We start from the raw sequence: 27,758 nt of genomic DNA on the forward strand, positions 1-27,758 counted from the left end.
AAACATTTTTCTTTTAATTGTATGTCTTAAAATTCTTAACAATAATTTGAACAATATTCAATAATTTAAACAAGTGATTCCCAAAGTGGTCTATATCGACCCCCAGGATTTGATGACAACCTGCAAGGGGTCCATGTCGAGTAAAAAAAAATTGGGGGTCAACGATAGTGGATCTCATATGCGCAGGTAGTGACTTTTAATTTCGCCATTTCATGAACGGAATAATCAGCATACAGTGATAGTACTTAATTACTTACATTATATTACCTTATAATATAAAAGCATATATCTATCTACATTCTACATAATTTATAAAAGTAGCTATGAAGTAAAAATTTTATGAAAATTTAAGTTATTAGGATTATTTTTTGATGTATGAAACTGAATTATTATAAACTAACAGTTGCCTGCAGCTCTGCCTGCGTATGTATTTATTTTCTCTGCATGTAAGATTTTATTTTGTAACAAAAAAGTATATTTTTGTGGTAAATTGTAGTCTAACCTGTGTTAACTCTTTAGCTAGCTAGACTGCTAACTTTATCTACGCACAAGATCACGGAGATTTGCTACCTACTTTTTACATGAAAACGTAATAAACAGACCGACAATACCCTACTACGGTTTTGTATACAAACTTATTTCCGCAAGCATATTGTTGTATTATAATATTTGTAGCGTAGTACGGGTTATATAGTGGAATTATTTTATTCCATTTATATATTAAATTAGATTAAGTTTAATTAATAAATGCATAAAATAACATGTTTTTTTCCACAATATACTTCACTACAGCTAGAAATTTAAATATTTACTGTGAGTAGCACTGTACCAGCTATCAAAAATACATTACAAAATTAAGTTGATGAATTTACAAAAAAATGAATATCAGGAAATCAGGGGGTCTATCCAAAATGGAAAAACATGGCAAGGGGTCTGCGAAACAAAAAGGTTCAGGAACCTCCGGTTTAAACAATATTTCACTAGTATTAAATAATCCTTTTTTCTTGAATAATATCTAATTTCATGCTTGAAGTTCCTTTCCCATCAGTACAAAGACCAAGGATTTTAATTCAAGTATGCCATAATTTTATAGCTCTCCAAATTTTATAGGTTTAGTTTATACTGTTGTCTAAATATCTCATTTATCCTAACGTCTAATTTTGACGTATCTTATTTATGTCATCTAAGAAATTGATTAAATCCGATAATGATTTGGATATGTTTGTATAAGGAAAAGTAACTGAATATAAAATTTAAAGACTCATTACTTTAAAAAAAAAATTTTTTTTTCTAGTGAAGGCAAATGAATGATCATGTTTTATTTTCCCTCTCGCTTTCTGAATGTACTATTACGCTTGCCCAACCAGGAGATACACAACTGCCAGTTACCTAAGTGCAAATAGAATTTAGTTTAGGTGTCTCATTGAAATATGTTTGATCAATATTCAAGTAATCATCTCTATGTACAAAAAAAAAAATATCGTAAGAGCTACCACCTACTCCAACGCCGCTATTTTGTGTTTTAACTTAATGTTGCATTTTGCTTTGCTACCCAAAAACAATAACACTTAGAAACTTAAATTACTAAGGCACGTAGAAGACTGTTCAGGAATTATGATGGTATAAAAAAATTTACATTCTATTATTTGTTCAAGAATTATTAACTGTTAAACTTGTTGTAAAAAATACCATACAGGCCTCTCTACAGTCCTTAAGAATTCAACTACTGAGTTGAAATTTGGCATGCTGAAAGGGCCACATTTGTATATAAACTTAACACAGAGTTTTTTTTCTAAAATTCCAATTTGATTAAAAGGCATTGCAATTTTAAGTGCCTTTTTTGCAAATTCTTTCTCTACTTCTTCCCATGTTTTTGTTGTTGATTTACCTTAAATTATACTGTGTTGCCTAACATCTAGAAGACTTAGAAACTTAAAATTACGAAGGTGTGAAGAATAGTACACAAAATGTTCTAAAGAATTAGGTATATATGATTCGATTGTTAGTTTAAGAATTATTAACTGTTAAACTTGTAGTAAAAAAAAGAAGAAGAAAAAAGACATGTTCGTTAATCTACTAGTATCTGTAAAACATAACTACAGAGGTAAAATTTAATTAGCTAGTTGTACCATTTTATACTTTGATTTATTCTCAGCCTTTTTAAAAATTAGCATTTGTTCAAAAGCTATTGCAAACTTAAGTCAGTTTTTTTTGAGCTTATTTTTCTTTAAATATCGACTATTTATCCATTATTGTAAAAAAAATTTATTTAAAAATTCTTGCTAGAGTCAAATCAATCTGACATATCAAAAGAAAAAAAGAGTTTGTGTGTTGCTCATTATAAATCTTAACATTTATAGTGACATTTTTTAAAAATGAAATTCAATGCAGAGTTTTCTATTTTAGTTATAGAACAAGTAAAATTACTTCTCATTTATTTACATGTTAACAAAATATTCTGTGTTTTTGTGGAAAATATTGATGTTTAAGAAATAAAAATCAATTATAAGGGTTGGAAAGCGGACATTCCCAGTATATTAAATTTGTTAAGTGTAATCTCTCTAGGTATCTTAAATATGAAAAAATTATTTATTTTAAATGTATGTGAAATAAAATAAACTTATTTTTAGTAAATGAAAAGTTTTTTTTTTAAGGAAAAGTTTTTTTTAAAGAAGTATTAATTTAACGGGGGAAGAAAGCTTTATTTCAAACCCAAAGCTTTCGTTGTTTTTCTGGAGAGCATATTTGTAAAGAAAGCACATTTTATGTCATCTTTAATTAAACAATCAACCTCGTAAGTGTCCCAGTTATTATTATCATTCGAAAAATTGAGAATATATATATGTTTAAAAGAAAGTTTTTTTCTGAGTTCAATTAAAACTTTTTCACTCCAAAAATACTTGGACTAACATAATCTTACCATTTAATAAGTTATAAATCTCAATATTTATAGTAAAATTTTTAAAAAGAAAACTTAATAGATAATTATAAGTACTATTCCCAATTTTAGTTGTTATATATTTCGTCCACAAGTAAAGCAAAGCCTCCTAATATATTAAATTTGTTAAGTGTAATCTCTTTTGATGTTTTAAAAAAATATATATTTATTTTAAATGTATGTAAAAAAACAACTTATCTGTGTAAAAGAAAAGTTTTTTTAAAAAAAAGAAGTATTAATTTAAAGTGGAAAAAAAGAAGTGCATCACCTTTATTTCAAACCAAAAGCTTCAATTTTTTTTCACTGGAGAACATGTTCGTAAAGAAAGCACATTTGATTAAACAATCATCTTCGTAAGTGTCCTAGTTTTTTTCCTTTAAAAACAAAAACAAAAAAAAACAAAAAATTTTGAAAAAAAAAAAGTTTTTTTCTGAATTCAATTAGAGCCTTTTTCCACTCCAGAAATACTCGGACTATCTCTTAGTACATTTATCCACTGATATTCCTACATTTATTGATTTTTCAAAAGAAAATCAATTAAAATAATAAAAAGAGAAAAAGTTAATAAGTAAAAGATCCTTTTGCAATAAATTTCTAACTAATTCCCCGGCATTACAGTCCATGTTGGACCATGGTCTCACTAACAATTTTCCTCCAAAGTCTCCTGTCTTTAGCTCTTTGTTTCCAGTTTTGGACTTTTAGAGTCTTAAGGTCTTTTTCTACCTTGTAACCATCGCTTGGCCGGTCTTCCTCTTTTCCTCTGGCACTGCCCCTTGAATATTTTCTTAATGCCTCTGTTTTCCTCCATTCTTTCAAGGTGTCCTAGCCATTGACTTCTCTTTGCTTTTACGTAATTTATTATACCTCTTTCTTTAAATGATCTTGCAATTTCAAAGTTGTATCGCCTTCTCCACAGATCACCCTCTTTGACCGGTCCAAAAATAGTTCTAAGAATTTTTCTTTCCCAGGTAATCAGCATTTTTTCTTGTTTCTGGGTTGGAGTCCATGTCTCTGATCCACAGATAAAGGTTGGTCTGATTATAGTTTTATAAACCTCAAGCCTCGTTATTACTTTTGATGTTAGCAATCTCTTAAATGCAAATTAACTGTGATTTCTAGCATTTAGTCTTTGCTTAATCTCTGGCATAATATCATTGCTTTCAGTGACAACTGAACCCAAGTACTTAAATTCCCTAACTCAATAAATTTCACTTAGAATATTATTTGACATGTCTTCAATTTAATATCGTAAAAACAATTATAATTTTAATTGCATACTTTATTAGTTATTTATTTTTATCTTCTAGGCTTACTAAATATTTAGCTTTTTATCTGCACATTTTTAATTTTGTTCTTTTTAGGGGTGCTTCTTTTATTCAGTTGCTGAAAAATGTCGGACCTGACAAATGCTTTAAAATCCTACTGTTGCCCTGACTGAACAAAAGATACTTTTCCATTCACGGGGCCTGATGTTTTGACTAGTGTAGCCGAAGCTGTAGTAATGGTAACTGTTTTTCTATGTAGATTTATAAGACTCCTTTTAAGCATAGTTAAGATCAGAGGAAATTTTCTTTTTTCACGCTTGCTATTAAAATGTGTATTACCGAAAATTAGACCAAATTAATTGTTTTGTTCTTCTAAAAATTATCGTGACATGTTAGGTGTGTAGTGATTAGCTCGCGGCTAGAGAGTGAGTTGTTCACGTCCCTAATTAAATAATAAAAATGAAGAGTATATACATATTTATATAACCGTCATTGTACAGCCGACCTAATTTTTTGGTTTACTTCTATTAACGTTCACCTCTGTATCCTAAGTATAAAGTTAAGTAATGTTTGTCAACAGCTCACAGACTGAAAATTTTATTTTCAATCATTAAAAGAAATTCACTAATTTTGCTTTCTAGAAGCATAGTATAATTTTTATGCTAATTATATTATATATATTATATTTATATTATTCTTAGGCTAATTATATTATTTTCTTATTTATATTAGGCTAATTTATAAACTTAAAAATTATTCTATCAATGCACACATAAAATTAAGATAGAAGCAAGTTAAGACAAACCAGAAATGGTGAAAATCAGAACTCATTTGTCTTGTATACAGTTAAAAACAAATTTTGTGATTGCAGTTAAAATATATTTTATAGTTCTTCTTCTTCAGGAGTGCAACAGCCCTTTGCAGGCCTTGGCTGCCTCAACAGCACGCCTTCTCCAGCTTCCTCTGTCCATGGCAACTCCCCTCCTGTTCTTAACTTTTAGGACTTTGAGGTCGTTTTCGGTGTCGTTGCGCCATCGAGTAGATGGTCTACCTCTAGAGCGGGACCCCTGAGGGTTCTTGAAGGTGGCAATTTTTACAGGGCTATCTTCAGAGCCTCTTCAGATATGGCCGAGCCATCTTAGTCGGTTGCTTCGGATTATCTGCATAATTTAAGGATGTTTATAGAGCCCATAAAGTTCAAAGTTGTACCGTGTTCGCCAACATCCCCCCTCTGGTATGGCACCAAAGATAGTTCTAAGTATCTTTCTTTCAAACGTTTCTATCGGGAGTTGGACGTCAAGGTTTAAAGTCCAGGTTTCGTTTCCGTATAGCAAGACAGGCAGAATGAGTGTCTTATATAATTTTAGTTTTGTTTTTCGGCTAATAAAATTCGATCTTAGTTGACTTTTTAGTCCAAAAAAGCATTTGTTGGCCATATTGATTCTATTGTCAATTTCAGATTTCAGTTTGTTTTGGTCAATGATAATTGTACCAAGATACTTAAATTCTTTAACCTTTTCAAAGGAATGTCCGTTTATCTGCAAAGGTTCACTATAGTTTACAGTTGAGCTTGAAAACTCCATGAATTTGGTCTTGTCTTCGTAAATGGAAAGGCCCATATTTATAGCAGAGGCCTCAAGGGCTTGAAAGGCATCTTTAACAGCCCGTTCTGATCTTCCTATGATATCAATGTCGTCCGCATAAGCGAGGATTTGAAGAGATCTGTTCCAAATAGATCCTCCTCGGTTTAATCTGCTATCCCGAATGCATTTCTCCAATGCCAGGTTAAAAAGCAGACAAGCAAGAGAGTCTCCCTGACGCAGGCCTCTTTCGGTAATGAAAGGTTCAGATAGATGGCTTTGGATTTTAATCCTGCATCTCACATTGTTGATAGTGGCACGGGTGAGACTTACAAGTTTTGTAGGGATTCCGATCTCGTTCATCGCTTCAAGTAATTTATCTCTTTTAATACTGTCATAGGCAGCTTTGAAGTCTATAAATAGGTGAAAAGTCCTGATGTTGAACTCTTTAGTTTTTTCAAGGATCTGTCTTAGAGTATGAATTTGGTCAATGGTAGACCTTTGAGGCCTGAATCCACATTGGTAATTTCCGACCACTTTATCAGCAAAAGGCTGGAGCCTTTTGAAAAGAATATTGGAGAAGATTTTATATGCCGTATTGAGGAGTGTTATACCTCTGTAGTTACGACATTCAAGTTGGTCTCCTTTTTTAAAAATAGGGCAGATGGAACCTTCTTCCCATTCAATGGGTATATTCTCAGTGTCCCAGATTTCAATTAGGAGTTTATGGATAGCATCAATAAGCTGGAGTTCGCCGGTTTTAAGAAGCTCAGATGGGATACAATCGGGACCAGCCGATCTGTTGTTTCTGAGTTTTTTAATAGCCATTATCACTTCATCGATTGAAGGTGGGGGTTATCTGCATCCCTCAGTATTGCTAGTTCTACTGGGTTGTTGCGAGGAACAGAAATATCATCCTTTCCTACTAGCAAGTCTTGGAAGTAACTCTTCCAAATTTTGGTTACCTCTTGAGGCTCACTTACGAGTTCACCTTCGTTGTTTCTGCAGGTAATAGCTCTTGGTTTAAACTCACTTCGCATATAATTGACTTTTTTGTAAAACTTCCTACATTCATTTTGGTTGTTCATGGTTTCCAGATCTTCCAGTGATTTCTCAAAGAAGGCTTTCTTTTTTGCTTTATGTAGTTTCTTTTCTATTCTTCTCAGGTTCTTATATTGTTCTTCAAAGAAACGTGTGCGATGTTTCTGTAACATTAGTCTATATGCCTTATTTTTTTTCCTCAGCTGCCTTATGGCAGTCTTCATCGAACCATTTGTTTTTGGAAGGACGCCCCAATTCTGGAATAGTATCACTTGCAGATTTCAGGACAATGTCTTTTATTGTATTCCAGTTAAAAACAATGTTCGTTCTTCCTTTTTCTTCAGAAAGTCGGTTGGATATCTTGATGTTATACTCTTTAAGAATTTTGTCGTTTTTCAGTTTAGAAATGTCAAGTTTAAAGTCCTTATTTTCCTTCTTTTGATAAAAACTTTTACAGAGTCGAAGTCTCACTTTGGACACGACGAGTACGTGGTCTGTATCTACATTTGCACCCCTGCAGCTTCTCACATCAAGCACATTGCTGCGGTGTCTCTTGTCCACAAGTAGATGGTAAATTTGATTATGTGTAGATCCATCTGGGGATCGCCAGGTGTGCTTGTGGACTTCTTTATGTGGGAATGCTGTGCTAGAAATAAACAGATTCTCTGAGACAGAAAGATCAAAGAGTTTCTGTCCATTTTCACTGGTGTAGTGGTGCAGACTTTCAGCACCCGCTTGGTATCTAAGGTGTTGCTCTTTTCCAATTTTATCGTTGAAGTCTCCGATAACGATCTTCATGTCTTGTGCTGGGCACGAGTTAATGCTTCTCATCAACCGGTCATAGAAGATATCTTTTTCAGAAGCATCTTTTTCTTCAGTTCGTGCATGAGCACAGATTAAGGTGGTATTGTAATGTTTTCCTTTTAGCCTGATTTTACAGAGTCTCATGCTAATAGCCTGGAAGTCGATGACAGTATTTCTCAGTCTTTTGCTCACGACAAAACCTACACCGAATTGGTGAATTTTGTCCTGGCAGCTGTAGTATATTCTGCAATCCTTTTTATCCATAATTCCATTGCCCAACCATCTGATTTCTTGGATTGCGAGGATGTCAAGTCTGTAGTCAACAAATACATCTATCAGGCTCTTTAATGCTCCAGCTTTATACAAGGTGCGAATGTTCTATGTTCCAAATCTCATGTCCTTTTTCGTTCCGAGTCGTCTGGGTGGATGTGGGCCAGGTTTTGCATTTTGTTGAGGTTTCTTAACTTGAGCTTTTTTTCCGGGGTGGGGTAGTTAGCTCCACGCCCAACCCCCAACCTGGAGGACCAGGGTGTTCCTTTTGGTCTGGTGTCTCCCCTCCGACCTGTCCGGCTTGGGTGACCCTGCCAGTAGCTAAGCTACCGCCGGCATTGCTCTCGGGATCGACAACACACACAAACCACACCACCACGATAAGGTGGGAACACCATCGGTGCAGATATTTTATAGTTGCCCCACTTAATAAGTATGAACTGTTATTTAAGAAAAGTCAATTAGCTATTTATTAGCAATTTTTTATACTATTTATAAGAAGAAATGACAATAATCAGGAATTATCCCAGTGATCAATAATTACCCCATCTATAAGGGGCAACATTTGATAGAGTTTCCTATAATCAATTATAATGTTTACAGTAGATGTGAAACAATTAAACAAAAGCTTACACTATTTTTATATCAAAGAAAATGAAAGTAACTCAAAATATTTATTATTAAGAGAAGGAGGAGGATCTTTGCAGAAATGTACACATTTTGAAACCCATCTTTGAAATGGAAAATACAGAAAGCAATTTAAAAGATACTTATTTTGTTAGATTAAACAAAAAACTATTATTATGTAAATGTAGTTACACTTTAGGAAAGTGTACAAGCATTCTTGTCTATGTCTCAAATTAAAAATATATATTTATATTCTTGTAAACAAAACTTAGGTGATCATTATTTTCCCCAGAAGCACAGTGATCGTGAATTACCCCGGGTCACCCTATTTCACAAAATATGGGATAAAATTCATGTCACTGAGACAAAATAATGTTTCACTATATGTTCTTACCTTCTTTTCTGTTGACTACTGGATTGGCATTTCTTGGATCTTTCATCCTGTCTTTCCATAAAAGAAAAGGAATTAATTAGAATATGATCGTCATAACAACAGTTAAAAATCAACAAAATCAAAACTGTTTCTTATATTTTATAATTTTTGTTAAAAACAATTTTTTTACTTAAATGAAATTAATTTTGATTTAAATGAAAGAGAAAGATCATGTATTAAAATTATGGCAAATATTTTTATTTTTAGTAACTGACAATAAATTGAATGTTTAACAACTATCTTTTTTATGCTCAATGCATATTGTATTTTAGCATAAACTACTGATGATTTTGATTAAAAATAATTATCATTGGAATAGACTATAAAATTTAGTCAGGAATTGTAGGGGAAAATTTAGAGGACAGGTCTAAATCTAAAGTAAATAATTAGACTTGAAATTTTAACTTATTATGCATCGTTTTTTGAAGTTGGATAAAATATGTGAACTACTAAATATTTAATAATATGATAATGAAATTACAAAATAAAAATAAGTTAAATAGTTTTCTAAAATTATGAAGTTGTTTTTAAAGTGAAAAATTTTCTCTCACAATTTTTTTGATTCTAATTTAGAAAAAGAATAAGATATGTATGAAAAAAATAAGACATTAGCCAATTAGAATTAAAATAAATAGATAAATTCTAAATAAAGCTTTTGTTATTCAGGGGTCCCACTCAATTTTAGAAATAAAATTTCCTGAAATTTTGAGGAAAGTTTCCAACAATTTCTGGATTATATATTTCATCTACACAGTTATCATCACAAATTAAATTTTAATTAAACAATTAATTAAAGTTACTTTATTGTTGAAAATATGTCAAATATAAGTTTCTTAAAAACAAAATTTTTAAAGGTGAAGGCTGAACAGGTATATTTTAGAATTAACAACTGTATAAAAACAGATAAAAACTGAAAATAGTAAATTAAAATAATAACCATGAAATACTATTCTAATTTCAATTCAAAAAAATTGAACCTTAATTTTGAAGTAAATTAATTTTATAACAAATTTAATTTTACAACGTAATAATAGTTTTATAACAAATTAATTCATTTTATAACAAATTTAATTGTAAAATTAAACTTAATATAAAGATTTGAAATGTTCATATACCTTTACAGCGATTCATTAAATAGAAAAAAAAAAGATAAAAACAACAAAATAAAAATTAGAAATAAGGTCCTTCTATTTAATGTCATTTTTTTTATTCATTTATTTAGTAAACAAAATATATTATATTGAGTATCAAAACAAATAAATTGTTTATAAATATTTGTTTTATTTATTTTTTGGTGGTTTAAAAATTATTTAAAATTACTTCTCATATCTAATCAAAAGTATTTTTTGAAACAATAATTGACACCCGCGGTTTAGATTATTCAAATAATGTTTCTTTACAGTCCTTCAAAGAAAAAAAAATGGCTACCAAAATTAAGCAAATTATTAAATTAAGCAATGCTTCTGAAAAATGAAAGAAACATTTGTTATTAATGACTAAGAAATTATAAATTCTTCTTTTATTAGATCGAGTTAATTGAACTTTTATTTATGAAAAAAATCTTCTAATTCATTTTAAAACTAAACTAGCAGCTTACAGGAGAGCATAAAATGAAATAGCCAACTAAAAAATTATTGTTATAAAACATAATTTCTAAAAACTTAACAAATACAATTAAAATGAATAAAACTAATTATAAAAAGCTATGTAATTAATAAAATAAATGCATGTGTTGAAGAGAAAAAACATTTTACTTACTTGCTCTTTTAAAGTGTTTAGTTCTCTCTTTTTGCAAAGAGGAAAGTAGACCCCTTTGGGACTAGGGACTAAGCAAAGATTCATTTGGCGAGAAAGTTTTAAAAAAAGGAGTATTTATCTCCTTTTTTAAAAAAATTTTCTCGCCAAAAGAATGTGTACAATCAGGGACCACCTACTGGGCAGATTTTCCGTACTTGAAAAGAATGTTTCTTAGAATTGGGGGTAGGGGACAAAATGTGCTTCCTTCCCGTCTCTCTCCCATATTCTTTTTAGTCCAAGGACTTCAAATATACTTATCTGGTAATTTTAAACAGTAATCAATATATATTTTGAATTATTAAAAACTATTTCTGGTCCTCATAATAAAAAACTAATATGCACTAAAACTTTTTATTAACCATTAGCGATAAGCAAGCTTACTAAATTAAAAAATCATTGAAATCAAAATTAATATCAGTACTTTTCGTAAGCAAATTTCTTATACATATAAACTGGGAAATAATGCTTACATATATGTTTTGATTTGCGGAGCAGTAAATTAGAATATCGTTTCTTTATAATGAACAGTAAAGAGGCCATAAGTAAACATGTTTAAGTAAATAAACCATTTTTTTTTTTTTTTTGGTTTTCATCAGCTTTACAAAAGTTTCACTATATAAAAAACACGTTCTCTTTTTATGAAATATTTTTTATAAATAATTAAGTATCTTTAATTGGGTAAATTTATTTACATTAGCAAACTTGCTGTGCAAAATATAATATTAGTATTACAAAATTATAAATTAATAAAAATATATATATATTCGTCTAAAACTCTTTATAAATTACTTCCCTCGTTAAAAAAAAAAATTATGTTTTTTTATGAATGAATGCATGAAGACTGTGTTATTTTATATTATTCACTTAGACTTAGAGGTTGGGCAGCTCTGACGAGCAGGGCACATCGACCAGAGGTCTATTGTACCCAAACCCTAAAATCATGATTAGCATGAAAGCCCTATGGCTGAAATAAAATTCAGCAAGCACCTTACAGGAACATCTTGCAGTTCCCAGGCATTGACAATATGCTGCCCTAAATGCTCAAATCTTTGAGCAGAATAGACCTCACAATCACAGAGTATGTGTCGTGATGTCTCTTCTTCTAGATGACATCCCCGACAAAGAGAATTGGGTTCTATTCCCATGATGTTTAGGTGTCTTCTGAGGATACAGTGGAAAGTAAGAAGACCAATGATCTTCCTTATACTGTTTCTGTTAAGCTTTAAGAGCTCCTTTTGACGTACACTAGGACAGTCTCGATTCAGCTCCTTAGCTTGTCTCTGACCGTCAGCAGCGCGTCACTGCTCATGGGCGATCTTGCCGTAGAGCTTGAATATGGTTGCCCTAAATGAGGAGGGAGAAATTCCCAGCGCTGGTTCAGGACCCCGGAAAATTGCATTAGAGCCAGCCCGTGCTGCTTCGTCAGCTAGCTCATTTCCACTGATACCCATATGTCCTGTTACCCAATGCAGGGATACCTTGTTATGAGCGGACAGGTCACAGAGGACCGAGAAGCATTCCCACACTAACAAAGAGGTGAATTTACACCTTGACAGTGATAGGAGAGCAGCCTGACTGTCAGAACAGACTATTATTCACTTACATTACTAAATAATAATTATATTTTTGGTTGAAAGCTAATTACCACAAAAATTTGAAATCCTAAATAGCCAACTGCAAATTCATTTGCCTTGGATACTTTAAACAAGAATTTGAAGTTACTTTACTTTTCCACTAAATACTTACTTCTTTTAACTATCTTCATAAGGATAATGATGTTCTTTTAACTTTCTTACAGATGATATTCATACGATGAAATTCTATTTAGCTATGCAGATTTATACTTTCTATGGCGTTAAAATTCACAATTTTTAAATTCTTTAACATAAGAATTGTATCTTTAACTTTAAAACTTTATTTTATTTACGTTTAAGCAGCAACATTGATTTTAGAAATCCATTATTAGTTTTCATCTATTATTATCTCTACTTGAAGAAAAAAAAACTAACTTAAGGAATACAGATTGTGCAATTCAATTGGAAAAAAATAATGAGAAGTAATATTAATCATTAACAAGACTTATTAAAGTTTAAATAGGGAATGGTTTTAACAAGATTTATTAAGTTTATTGCTTTTAAAAATGTCAATATAAATAATAAGAGTGATATTAGGCAACATCTCACTGTCCTTCGCTACTTTTGATTGACAACAAATTGAGCGCAAGCTTATAAAATAAATTTTTTATGACAATTGATAAAAAGTCAATATTTAAAGCAAAAAAAAAAAAACTTAAAGAAAGATATAACGAATGACTATTTAAATTTGCAATTGCTTTCAAACATATTGGAATTTCAAAACAAAATTCTTGTTAAGTTTACACATAAATCCACTATTTCAGCAAATTAAATTTTAACCAAGTTACCTTTCAGCTAACTACGCGAAGAAAAGGTTTTGCTTAAATTACCGCATTCTATGATAATAAATTTTTTTCAAAACAAAACCATAACTCTGTTAATAAAACCAAGTATTTAAACCATTTATTTGGTAAGTTTTTTGTTAAAATGATAGCAGTTTACCGGATACTCTAGCTTTCAAAATTATAGCTCTTATAACCTCACATTTGGTAAAAAATATAAAACTGAATAATAAATTTTTCTGAACAAATGGTTTTTATACAGTGCTCTAAACTATCATGGTAAAATTACGAAATTTTACCACGTTTATCGCATTTCAACTCATGTTATAAAATCTAAATTTTTTGTTATTTTTACCGAAAACATTACTAAACCACTTCGTTAAAAAATACTGGGCTTTTTGGTGCTCCTCTACAGCCAGAAATAAAGTAAGTTTTACAATATTTTGGTAGTTTTGATTTAATTTTCTTTTCTAGCAAACATATCAACCAATCGTAGTATTTTTTATTAACAATTAATAATTTTCAAGTTAATTATCGAAATCTAAATTTTCTCTACAACTCATCATAATTTCAAATAATAAATCTTATTGTTTTGCACAGTAAAACAAAATGAATATAACGTGAAAAGAAGAAGAAGAAAAAAGGTGCGTAAAAGGCAATAATAAAATTCCAATTAATTTTCGAACAAATTTGAATACTGGTATTAAGTTCATGAACAAAATTAGCCTTTACAGCACTTAAAATTTCAAATTAGTATTTGCATTTCTGTGTTCTGCAGAGTACAGTATTTTTTTATACCAGATTTTGCAGATAACAATTTCCAAACTAATAATAGAATAGTCATTTTTCTATTTCATCGCACTCCCTGTCCATTTTTTTATAATCCTTTGTAATTTTATTTTATAACTGTCGTTGATCAGCCGACCCGAATTTAAGCTTACGACTATCAATGTTCAACTTTGTATCCTTGTAATTTTGAATCTAATCCAAAAAATAAGTGAACTCCTGTACAAAAGTATAGGGAACGAATTGCCTTCATGGAGAACTTTTTCATGGAACTGCGCCGTGTTTCCGTGGCATGGTGAGGAAAAACGCGAAAACCTCCCACGGTTAGCAAGGCGAAGATGGGACTCTAATCCACAATGCGTCTATCACTTGGAATATTTTATGTCAGCCGGGTGCGAAATTCGTATCAACCAGCAACTCAAAACTCATTAGTAGGCTAGCGTTCTTTCCCCTGAGCCACCTCCGCTTATCCTTCGTAATTTGAAGCTTTTAAATCTTACACTTTTTGTACCGCAAAGCAAAATGTAAAGTTAAAATAAACACCCAAAAAATAGCAGAGGGGATCTTCGCTTAGGGCTTTTTTATTTGGAGGGAAACGTATTATAACGTATAAACATATAGTAAATATTTCTTTCAGGATTCGGCTCAATAATTTAGTAGTTTTCCTCCCGCTGCTTATGAATTTTTTCATATGAAAAATTTAATAAAAATACAATATATTAATAATTTTTTTTCAGAATATTTTTCGAATTAAAAAGATTAAATCCAGTTTAGAAGTAGCTGAGTTACCTCCTCAAAGTAAATATACTAAAAAATAGACATTTAAATGCATGAATTATAAAAGATCCAACATTTTACACATTTATGTCTAGATGGAATATTTAAATTATACTAATTTTTGAAGTTGCAAAATAAGAAGACTTAGCATTTTTATTACCATTAATTTTCTTCCTTTTTTTAATAATTTTATTAACAGTATCTAACTTCTCCCTGAAAAAAAGTTATTAAAAATTTCTTTACTTAGTAAAAAAAATTCTAACAAGAAATTTTAAAATAATCCTACTTAAAAATTAGTACTATAATGAGAAAAAAAATGCTATGATGCTTCTTCAGAGTTTTATAACAGTTAAACATCTGTTTACGTATTTGTTTAAGAAATATAATGTGCTTACGTTGTAAAAAATCAAGATCAAGGTTCAAGAAATATCGCAGTGATGCATGAACACGAAGCTTATTACAAATTTATTACATAAATTACTCAAATTTCTGAGGGTTCAAAGAATCTAATTTTTTGTTTTTAAATGTCTTTTTTTTTACCTGCACACAAATATATCTGTTTATATTTGAAGCATTTGAAGAAACTTGATTAATTTGTATCATGTCTTACTAAACGTACTATTATCTCAATAGTTGTGAAGGACTCAAATAGTTGTTCGCTATGATTTAAATAATTTACAAACTTCGACTGTTTAGATAAAGAGCTGAAAGATAAAGAAAAGATCGGAAAATTATGTTGTGTGGCCTCGATCGTTATGTCCTTTTATTAACCACAAAAAATAATAAGCTAGAAAGGTACTAATTTGAACAGTACATACCTATAAATGGTTTACATAAAGCATAAAAGTGAAGCTCTTTCCATTTTGAAGTCCTCCTCATCAAGTAAAGTTGTCTTACTTTTCAAAAATGAGATCTTAGTAGTAAATCTAAATTTATTTATTTTTAAAATTTAGAGTTTATTAATGTACTTATTTTTTTTTATTTACTTCTGTAATTTTCCATATCCGGTAGAAACACTTTTGTATGATATTTCTTTAAATTGCATTTTGAGCTGTAAAAGATTTTTACTCTGTATTACTTACGTTAAAACTGTTTTATGAGTAAACTACAAAATATGAGAGTTTTGTGTTGTTAAAGTTTTTATTTTTTCATCTATTTACTTTTTTTTAAGGAAAATAAGTAGTTTAATGGATATCTAATCACAAACGATTTAAAAAATGTAATTTCATTAAAATGTTAAATAATAATAATGATCAGCATCATTAGCAAAGAAGTAAAAAATGAAATGAATGTTTAAGGGAGCTTCATGCAAAGTAAAGTATAAGAAAATGAAACAAAGTGCCGATAAAGCCCAAGGCTTCTCAAGAACTACCACCAACAGGGAGGGATGAAAAACGCATAGCCGGACATTATTAATTTTCCTTTTTACCCTACAGAAAGGGGGTCTACAGCTGCACCCCATCAACAGCTCATTCCTATTAAAAAAAATTTCAAATTCTTATTCTAGAACAAACGTATGTACTTCTTCTAGTAATCAATATTTAAATATCATGACGGACACACTAATATACATACAAATCTTTTTTATTCCTAAAATTGCATTGCGTAAAATTGATCCTTATGATTCTCATTTTGACATTACATTATAATAATGCATACTGATTAATTCATATTGATACATAAAAAACTTAACATTTTTAGATGTGCAGAAAAAGAGTTCTAGTACTTACCACATACAAAAGTGTTTAAACTACAAATTACTAATTTTAGAGCATTCATTCCTAAAAATGTTTAAATTATTATAATTTTATCGTTGACCAGTCTGGGCAACGAGGAGGCAGTGGGTAAATTTTGTATCTGTTTTTATATAAATAATTTGAAATAATATTTTCATTCAAGTTTTTTGAACAATCTATGATTTACCAGAGTTGTCAATGAAAACTCCAATAAAAATATATCATTAAAGCTTGCAAACCTTCTCATCAATAACAATATTATTTGTTTTACAGTAATTGTTTAAGAGTTAACCTAAATATGTTTCCTAGGAAATCACTAAATTCTTTTCCTTCTTCAGTATTCATATTTATATAAGAAATAATGCTAAGACAGAGGACAGTAATTATGTATAAATTAACCATACAGGAATATAAAAACACTTTAAGGTAATTTCATGTAAAAATATTAAAATCACTCCCTGATGAAAAGAAAAAGAAGGAAATTCATCTTGGGAAACAATCAACTACAAATATAAGAAGATCAAAAATTATAGCCTGATTTGATCTTTGTGTGTTGCTTTTTTATTAATGCTTATGTTAACCTGATTTTATTTTTTTTATTTTGACTCTAACAGATTTTTACTTGAGACTATAGTGTTGAAGTTGATCTAATCGATTAAGTTGCTCTCTGACCAATCCTAAAAATTTCCTTTCATATGAACTTGGAAAAAGGAAGAAAAAAAAAAAGGCTGCCGTGCTCACCAAACTTGATACTTGCTTTTTCTCTATATCAAATAAATTTTTAATACATTTTTTTCTATATCAGAAACTTGAAAGGGATTGTTTTGGGAGTTGAACTTTTGCTATTCATTTTGCATTTCTGTTCACTTAGAACTTTAAATTACTAAGGTGTGTAGAAAACTATATAGGGATTACAATGGAAGAAAAAAATTAACATTTGATAGTTAATTTGAGAATTTGTAACTTCTAAACTTGATGAGAAAATAGACCAAAGTTACTCTGCAAGCTGCAGGAATGCAACTAAGTTGAAATTTGGCATGCTGAAAGGACCAAGTTTAATACAGAGTTTTTTTTTTTAACTTAAAGATTTTTTCCCTATATAATAAATATTTTTCCATTGGAAATTCATCCATTGGAATGTAGAAAAATTTATCTTTTATGCGATTTTCATAACTTCAAACTTCCCTTAACACAAAAATTTACAAAAAAAAGAAAAAAATAATAATAAATATTGCCAAATATAAATCTTAACATTTATATAGACGTTTTAAAATATATTAGGAAAAAAGAGAGATAAAAACAGTTTCGAATATCATCCGGTATATCATATAAAATCATCATTATATATTATTAACAAGAAAAATTATTTCTTGTTTTAATTGCTATTGTCTCGCACATTTTGTTCTTAATTTAATTATTTATCAAGTACATTTGATTATTTTCATATCAGCTATCATCTAATTTTTGTTAGGATTCTTAAAATAAAATATGCTTACACGAAAATTATAATAGTTATATATTTTACAAACAAAATGATTTTTAATCAACTTTTAAGAACAAGTTGAAAAAACGGTTTATGTCCACTGCATCTGGTTCTGAGAAGAAGAAAAATTTGTGCATGGGCAGAAACTGCATCTTTATTGTGTAATAACTCTCTGCGAGAACCAATTTTGTTTTTATTTGCTAAACTAAGTAATCCTCAAAATACAACTAATGGCAATACAATAGTAATTTTATAAAAGAAAGGGGGACCTAAACACTTCTCCTCTTTTAATCTACAATCATGAATGACAAGCAACTACTGGAGCTGATAAGCGAAACGAACAGGTAACGAAGCCTCCCAGTAGAAGAACAAAAGGATGCTTACAAATAATCTATGATGAAAAACTATTATTTGTGAGTGTATGATGCACATTTAGAATCATTCCAAAAGTCGGACTGTGGAGGCTGATGAACTGTAGGCAAATCATTTGCTGCAGTTAAGGTATAAATCATGTCACAATCTAAAAATCATTTTATTACTGAAATATTTGCATGATGTGTAATTTATCTACTAAGGCGTGTTTTTGAAAAAGTTATTATTAGCATTAATTATTATTATCAGAATTCTACTTGACTAATTTTAAAAGAACTCTACTAATTAAAAGGGAGGTATGAAAATGATTTTCTTTTGTAGCATGGAAATTGTCATTTATAGGCAGCAAGAAATACCGCTTTATTTTTCACTTGTTCATGATTTAAAGATCTCCCCTAATAAGTCCTAATTACAAAATAATTTTATTTCATCAAAACAATTATGCCTTTTCTGAAATATTGAGATTCTGTATCTTGAATTATAAATTGGAAACTATACTAATATTTCAACTCGATAAAAGTCGAAATTTCGGTACTCTTAACGTTCTTTTTATATTTCACACAGGGTTCTTCCACTAACTCCAGAGATTTAAAACATTTTACACATGCTTATAGTTGTTAACTCCCCCAAAAAATTTTTTGCAAGAAATCTGCATAGGAAACATTTTTTCCAAATCAGCATTGAAAATGATTAAATGTGTGTTTATTATTTTGTGTTGCCACTGCAAGTTATGTTTCTTTTATTATTCAATAGTTACTGGGAAAGGAGTAATTTTTTTATATGTCATTTGATTTGATTATTAAATTGATTTAGTAGCAGAAAAAATTGATAACTTTTTTTTAAACTATGCTATGACTCTTGTACTATTTTCCGCTTTAATTAGAGTGCTATGTAAGTCTTGAATTAAATTATATGATAAATTTAACTATAAAGCAAAATTGAAAGAGAGAAAATTTTAATGCTTATTTTAGTCTAATTTTCTATTAAAAAATTGAATTTAAAATAAAACTTTTTAAAATGAAATAATTCTAGTTTAAAAAAAACTATTTTGCTCTTTAATTGGTAAATGAAGTTGCTTATTTTTATATTAAATATTTTCCGAATGACACATTTTATGCTATCGCAACACATAAGGTATAAATTTCTTCTCTGCTTGATATGGATAGCGAAAGCTTAAGGTTTGGGTGGGGTTCCCTATGAAGACCTCTCATTCTCTGGTCAAAAGCCACACTGATCAGTTTACAGACACCCGTGTAAATGTTTTTTGGCGAGATTCTAGAGAATCAAAAGCAAAGCAACCCTACAAAACCCCACACTTGTCTTAAAGAAGCATGCTGTTTGGATTTTTTCTCTCTTGAAACTTGTGTTTTATTGCAAAAAATATATAATTTAAGAAATTTTCAACAGCAAGATAAGAAGTATCGGATCTTTCGTCAATAATTTTGTGCTTTCATCATTCATTCATACATTTTAAAATATTATATATCAAGCCGTAGACAGAATTTTCTTTTGGAAGGGATTTAAATTTGTAATATATAATATCGCATTTCTTAACAATTACAAATTCGTAATTAACTTATCTTGCATATTTTTATCTGTCACAATCTCTCTCTACAAATAGCGTCGCGAGAATTTTTATCTAGGTTCGCTGACCTCTCAGAAACACTAGCAAATGTAATAGGGAGTGACTTTAACTTCTGCTTTTTTTCTGTTGTTTCGTGAAACATGACTTCGAGTTCGAGACATTGTAAAAATTTCCCAGGTGGCTTTTGTTATATATGCGGCCAGTATAGTGTTGTTAAAAATTGCATGAGGAGCATTACAGACTAAGTAAGACAACTAATGGGCATATTTTGGCATGAAATTAGGAGACCAGGACAAATCGTGGGCTCTCTATAAAGTTTGTGTGCAGTGTTTCATTTGGAATTCCTATGACATGGAGGGAGCCCAAAAACCACTTTGATGATTGTTATTTTTATTCCTGCCATGTTCGTGGGTATAACCAGAAAAATCAAAGGCTGATATCTTATCCTGATAGAATTAAATAGGCTATATGCCTCGTTCCTTATGGACCTGGTGTGCCTGCGCCTCCAACTGAATTGCCAATCATCTCTTCAGACTTGGAACATCCAGAAGTTCAGGACTCCGATATTGAATATAAGCCACCTGTAGCCGGTTCACCTCAGCCCTTCTCTCAGGTTGAACTTAATTATCTAAGCAGAGATCTTGACCTTTTGAAAGAGGCAGATGAATTGTTAGGCTCCAGACAGAAAGAAAAAAAAACTTATTGGCCAAAGGAACATCATTTTATTGGTACAGGAATCGTGAAAAGGAATTTATTAAGTACTTTGATGAAGAGGAGAACTTTGTATATTGTTCTGATGTTCCTGGATTGATGAGCAAATTTAATGTCATCTACGAAAAAGATGAGTGGATCCTGTTTATAGATTCATCTAAAAGAAGCCTCAAAGCTGTTCATCATGGGAGCCAGTATGCATCTGTACCAGTTGGACACTCAGTATATTTAAAAGAATGCTATGAAAGCCTGGCATTCGTCCTGGACAAACTAAAATACATCGATCACAGTTGGACCATCTGCTGTGATTTGAAAGTTATCTCCATGCTTCTTGGTCAACAAGGTGGATTTACAAAGTTCCCATGTTTCATTTGTGAATGGGACAGCCGTGACAAGACTCAACATTGGGTCAAAAAAAAGAATGACTGAAAAGACAAAATCTTGACCCAGGCACCAAGAACGTTATTCGAAACAGCTTAGTTGATTCGAAAAAAGTATTGTTACTTCCGCTACATATAAAATTAGGTGTAATGAAGCAGTTTGTCAAGGCTGTTCCAAAAGATGGCGATTGTTTCAAATACCCGTTCGAAAAGTTTTCAGGTTTATCCCAAGCCAAGTTGAACGAAGGAATCTTTGTTGGTCCAGATATCCGCAAACTCATGAAGGATAAAGAATTTGAGTCACGGCAGCAACAGAAAAAGAAACTTGGGTTGCTTTCAAAGATGTCAGTAAATTTCTGGGTAATTACAAGGATCCTGATTACTAGGAAATTGTAATGAAAATGCTGGACAAATTTAAAACTTTGGGTAGCTTCATGAGTGTAAAAATGCATTTCCTTTGCTCACATGTGAACTTTTTACCCGATAATTTAGGAGCAGTCAGCGAAGAACAAGAAGAAAGGTTCCATCAAGATATCAGATATATGGAGCGTAAATATCAAGGAAGATGGGACAAGAACATGCTCGCCGACTGCTGTTGGATGATAGCTCGGGATAGATCTGAGATTTAGCATAAAAGAAGATCATCAAAAGTAAGTTTCAGAGGAAAACGAGTATATCCTTAAATAGAGACTTTTCTCTTTTTTACGTTACCTTTAAATTACCAATATGTTTTTTGCTTGTTTTGTATTTGTTTCAAACTTTCATGTACACATACACAATATTTGCTATTTTTGGTCAATCGTCAATTTTACGTAAGCTATCTTAATAAAAAAAATTAATTAAAATTGTATGTTGGTGATTTTCTTCCAGAAACTGATATAAAAAGTTTAAACGCAAGGAACTTATTGTTTTTCTCTCGACCAGAGGTGACTTGTGCGGTCTGGTAACAGTATTTTTTATTCATTTTGACCTATAAAAAATTAGCTGATAGCTCAAAATTCAATTTTCTTTCACAAGATTAAATTTTACATAGATCAAAATGAATGAAGAGAGCAGTTACCGGATAGTACTTGAAAAATTGTTTGTTTGAAAAAATTCCTTTCCAAATAGGATTTTAGTAAAAACATTAATATCGATTTTACAAAAAATCCTGATGTGATTAGGAAAAATGAAGATCATATTCGAAATCAGCACATCAAATAACATATAAATCAACAATAACTTCTCTTGTATTTTTCAAAAACTTCAATTTCGCAGGCTTGTGTTATTAAATAATATTTTTGTTAATATTGGTGTAATGCTTTAGTTATTTTTTGAAGATTTATTTTTTCTCCTTTAAGGTTAACATTGTTCTTGTATCAGAAAGATAAGTTAGTTGCTTATGTTAATTTTTTAAAAAGTTATTTATTTCTGCCATCAGTCTGTAAATGTGTCTGTTCTAAAAGATCAAAATAAAGAATTAAGTTTGCAAGTTGTGAGATATAAGAGCAGTCTAAAAGAAATATGGGTTTTCTTGTTTAATGTTCTATTTAAGTTTTACTTGATGATGTAGTAAAGTCTCTTTAGCTTAATTCATAACACAAATATTTATCATATTTTTAGATAAACTTCAGTTACAGAGTTTGAACATAGTTATCCAGTTACACATTTTATTACTAGCAGTTTAGATGCAGAAACCATTAAGTATTTCTTTCTCTTAAATCTAAAATTCCAAACCTAAATTGTAATTGTATAATGACTAATAATAAATTTACAGCTGATCCATTCAATACGATTTTTGAAAAGGTTTCACATTTGCTATGTAAATGGCACATTCACAGGACCTGGCAAAGACAATTATCAGCTAAGGTTAAAGATGTATATTTACAAAATGAACTATACACAGACTTATTATCTCTTACAAAAGCGAAATTTTTTATCATTTTTAAATAAACTTCAGTTGTTTATACAAAAGCACAAAATTGTTGCTCTGCTGTTTACCTCTTATTTTGTACAAAATTATTGTTCACCACAGTTCTACAACTAAGTTCTACCGTAGGCAGTGCACCCGCCGATCAAGCAGTTGGCCGTGAGCTCGTTTATGTCATATGCAAAGAAAATAAATTTTAAAAAATCTGTGCTGTGACTAACTATTAAATGTGGTGATGTAATATCCTGTGATTGTCTTGTTCTTTAAATGCTGTTATTTATGTCTAAACTCTGATGGATTCTGCAATCGAAATATTAAATAAGATTAATCAGACACTACCCCTCTCTTTCAGACGTAAATAACCTGACTAAATTGGAGACCTGCAAAAGAATTGAAAATAAGAAACCGAGCAGCAAACCACTCGTAACAATAATTTATTTAATTTTAACAATTTAACTCTCATTGTAACTTTGTAACCCAGTAACCTATCAACACTTAGACATAACTTAAAATTGTAACAATGAGAACTATCTTCCTTTAGTTTTTACTAGACTGTAACTATGTGATTCAAAAATTCATTTTTGCAAAACCCATTATAACTATAATACTTGAGTGAACACCTGAATGCTAGAAGATTGAGTTGAGAGAATTAGTTCAACCTCATGACAAGTTAAACATGCATGGAGGAAGTGGGCCAATTTTTTATTGTTAATAAAAACTGTTTGGTTGACTAGCAAAGCACGAGAGCGATTGCCTAATTGTGGATGTGTGCTCCAATGTTCTGTTAACTGCGTCAACATGCCTTCAGATATTAACACCCTTTTCAACTCCTTTTTTATGTTTTGATTTTTTAAGTGACGAATGCAGCAAATCCCAAAGTATGAGTTGGAGTAGCGGTTCCCCCCAAAAGTGTAGTGAAACTACTCTGAAGGTGTTGCAAGTATTCCCAGAAGATGTTGGATGAGCCAGGTTTAATAAATCGAGGGCATTTTTTATTTTATATATATATAAATGTATGTGTGCATGCTTATAACACTTTCCTGGTTATTAAAAATGTTCTCTTAAAATGTATACTTCCGTGTTAAATGATCCTCTTTCACTCTGTAATTCAAGTTGATTCAAACTAATACATGCAATCCTTTGTTAGATTTACAATTTGAAAAGTCGTGTTTTTAACTATATACTCAACCATCAGTTGAAATCTTAACAAGATATCTTGATTGCAATTCAAGATATCTTGTTATCTAATTGAAGCAACTTGTTCTCGTCTGTCTTTTGCCGAGAAAAAAATATTTAACATTTCTATGAATGAATGTTACTGCTTATATATAATGTGATATATTTAACATTACTGCTTTGTAATAATGTTTATTATGCTTTTTAATAACGAGTAGTGAAACTTCTCTGAAGGTGTCGGAAGTTTAATAATTTATGGGTATTTTTCTTATATATGTAATTGTATGTGTGCATGCTTATAACACTCTTCTGCTAATTAAAAATGTTCTCTTAAAATGTATACTTTTGTGTTAAATGTCCCTCTTTCACTCTGTTACTCAAGTTGATTTGAAGTAATGTATTCAATCCTTTTTAGATTTACAATTTAAAAAGCTGTGCTTTTAGTTATATACTTAGCCATTGATTGAAATTTTCACAAGGTATCTTGAGTGCAATACTAATTTGAAGCAACTTGTTCTCTTCTAGCTTTTGCCTGGATTATATAAGGAATTATTCTTTAAATATTTAATATAATTTGTTTTTAATAAAAAAAAATTTATTAGTATTCACATTGCCGTTTGTTCTACTGATGATTTACATTTGTCCCGGAGAATAATCTCACAGCATTGTCTGCTTAAAGCTTTTCTGTGAGATATGTTTACCAGGACTTCATGTTTCTACTATGATTTATGCAGATTTTCATTCGCTTTGAAGAATATCTCTGTGCCATAACAAGTCAAAATTTAGTCATTAATTTTGTTATATGTATTAGATATAATTGTAAATTTTTTAAATTCATAAAAAATAATTAAGCTCTTTATTATTTGGCATAGTTGTCAGATATTAATATAATTTATGTCTTAGATTAGATTCTGACCCACTGCAGAACTTTAAGGTATCATGATTTCAATTTTTTTAACAAGAAAAATGCTTCTATTTTACAGCTGAATAAGCAGACAAGACTTTTAGCTGCTCCTTTTCTCAGGATATTGCCACTAGTAGCTGTCATAAACCTTATGTGATTGCAGCATCATAGAGTCAAGCTGGCTACCAATACTCTTTGTCTATTGTATAAGAACGAAACAAAATAGACATACTTCAAATATTTTTATATTTTTTTATTATATTTTTATATTATAATTTTTTGTGTCCTATTTTGTACTTTTTACATATATGCTGTACTCTTACTTACCACTAAAAAATAAATAAAAAGGTAAAAATAAAAATTATCAAAAGAAAATGTATCTCATTTATTTATCATTTCTTGAAGATATATTTTAAGGGAAGGCTGCTATTTTATAGAATATCTATCCAAGGTACTTAATTCACTTTATATACAAGCTTACTACTATTTCACTGCAACTGTTTCAGTTTAAGTAAATTTCAATTTAGAATTTAATGCTACTGTATTTAATTAAAAACTTCTTAAATTTAGAAAATATGTCCAATAGTACGTTAGTAGAAGTCATTTGATTGAAACACTGATAAGTATTGAACAATAGAAGCTAGCACTTGAAGAAAAGCCACAGTTTTGGGAAACTAACTTTTATCGAAGAACGCAAGGATTTTGTGTCACTTTGATGATTTTTCTCTCTCTAAAAATTAAATATTGTGCCATCTTTCCCTGCCTAAGACCTGTTTTTATCCTTCCTCTCGGCAACGACGTTATATATATGTATGTATATATATATATGTATATATATATATGTATATATATATATATGTATGTATATATATATAAAAGAGTGCATCAACGTGACACATAAAAAAAAGCAAGATTTAAAAAGACATATTGTTACCTCAAAAAGCATAATATAAAATTTATCATTTAATTCAGTCAATTGAGCATAAAAATATTATACAATCGTAGAAACTTAAAATACAATATTCTGTTAATCTTTAAAGACATTCTAATTTATAAAATTTGAAACGCTAGAAAGATTTTTTTTAAAAAGTAGCTGACTCAATTTTAACTGTTAGTCTTTAAGATGACTTTGTATGAATGATGTGCAAGACATTCCAAAGATTAATATTTTTCAGAAATATTATTTCAATGCCCACCACTTTTGGCAGCCTATGGCACGTGACAGGCACTATTGTTTATTTCTGTTTTGTGGGTCCCATTAAGATGGATCAATGTCCCCCTTAAAAGGACAGATAGATTACACCTATGCACTAAGCGGGATTCGAACCCAGAACCTTCCTGGTACAAGACCAATTACAGCTTGGTCAACACTTTAAAAAACATAAAACACCATATTTGAATTAATTGCATTAATTTATTAACACAGAAACTGTTCTACACGAACAGTTTCTGTGTTAATAAATTCGATTAAAAACACAGTGTGTTATTAAAATCGATTAAAACACAATAAAATTGGACATATATCCAAATTTTAGTACAGTATTTATTTCAAATCAATGCTTGAAATTGGTTAGGATCAGTGACTTATTATTGGTTAGGATCAGTGAACCAATATGAAATTTAAACATAAAATGCCAATTCTCTACATGTAATTATATTCTTCTCAACAAAAATTACAAATTCAATAGTATACAAATCTTAATTTCTGTCTTAAATTAATTATAATAAAAAAAAGTTGTGTTACCTGCCATAGTAGGCAAAAAGAAACGAATGAAATGAGGTCAAGAATCTCCAAAGACAGTATTTGGCCACTTTTAATCAAATAGTAAAAAAATAGAATATAAATGCCCTTTTAACACAAAAAAGACAGTTTTACAGTAACAATATTTTACGAAATCAGACACAAAAATGCACTTTCTCTGAGTAAACCAACTTTTTTTTTTTTAGTGATGTAGATGTCTGACCCCCAAGATATTGGGGGCAGACGGAACTCTGGAAGTACGGTTCCAATAGTTTGGACAGAAGAGAATTCCAAAATTTGGATCCCTTCATGTTAATTTTTTTTTTTTTTTTTTTGTTCAGTACTTTTTAAACGAATTGAAAGATTTTTGTTCACAATTGTAAAATTCGTTTATTTAAATTTAATTCCACTCAAAATATATCTTTTAGTAAATGATCATTGTTTTTTTATTTAATATAAGTCTTAAAATTTTTGAATTGTATAGTGGATAATTTTTTTACATCATTTTAAAGAATGCAATTTTAAATAGCAAAATTTCAGTGAAATAAGTCAATTAGTGAAAAGTTAAATTTTGAAAAAAATTTCTACCTTGCAGTTCAATTTTTCGACTATTATTAAATAAAATAATTACCATTTACTATGAGTTATATTTTGCATTGAATTTTCTTTTGGATAAGCGAATTTTATAACTAAGAGCAAAAATGTTTGAAATTCTTTCTATAAGTTTTCGAGATATGGTGAAGTACACAAAAAGTAAAATATTAACATTAATTGTTCTAAACTTTGGACTGCTCTCTTGACGAAACTATTGGGACATTACCTCCCAGAACTACAACGTACTGCTGTGCTAGTTTTGGAGCTCCGTCTTTCGATAGCGCTATGCATACTCTCCAGAAAAACTTAAGTTATATAGCAGATAAATGAGAACGATAAAGTGTAAGCTCGGTCACATTTTCATTATTTATTCATTTTGTACACGAAACTAGCATTCAGGCAATACATTAAACTTTTTTAAATGAAAATGTAT

At 30.0% G+C, this 27,758-nt stretch overlaps 1 protein-coding gene and 1 long non-coding RNA gene across 3 annotated transcripts in view; one reads left to right on the forward strand and one right to left on the reverse strand.

Annotated features, from left to right (window-relative positions):
* LOC147812667 (DENN domain-containing protein Crag-like) overlaps positions 1-25,365 on the forward strand; it is a 36,993-nt gene extending 11,628 nt beyond the window's left edge. The window contains exons 1-3 of one of the 2 annotated variants that reach the window (XM_087162026.1): positions 3,345-3,966; positions 4,300-4,442; positions 17,085-25,062. In XM_087162026.1, the coding sequence (XP_087018152.1) occupies positions 20,721-21,050 (330 nt within the window). In that variant the 5' untranslated portion in view covers positions 3,345-3,966; positions 4,300-4,442; positions 17,085-20,720 and the 3' untranslated portion in view covers positions 21,051-25,062. The other variant, XR_015433361.1, reaches the window with a different exon arrangement.
* LOC147812668 (uncharacterized) lies at positions 3,197-10,772 on the reverse strand. Its single transcript, XR_015433364.1, has 3 exons — positions 10,717-10,772; positions 8,920-8,970; positions 3,197-3,312 (listed from the first exon to the last, which is right to left on the reverse strand). It is a non-coding gene; the product is annotated as an uncharacterized LOC147812668 (long non-coding RNA).
* Positions 25,366-27,758: the final 2,393 nt, after the last annotated feature.

This window comes from Parasteatoda tepidariorum, chromosome 4 (assembly GCF_982258835.1).
Source record: "Parasteatoda tepidariorum strain Cologne lab strain chromosome 4, Ptep-v5.0, whole genome shotgun sequence".
In the NCBI taxonomy this organism is placed as follows: Eukaryota; Metazoa; Arthropoda; class Arachnida; order Araneae; family Theridiidae; genus Parasteatoda; species Parasteatoda tepidariorum.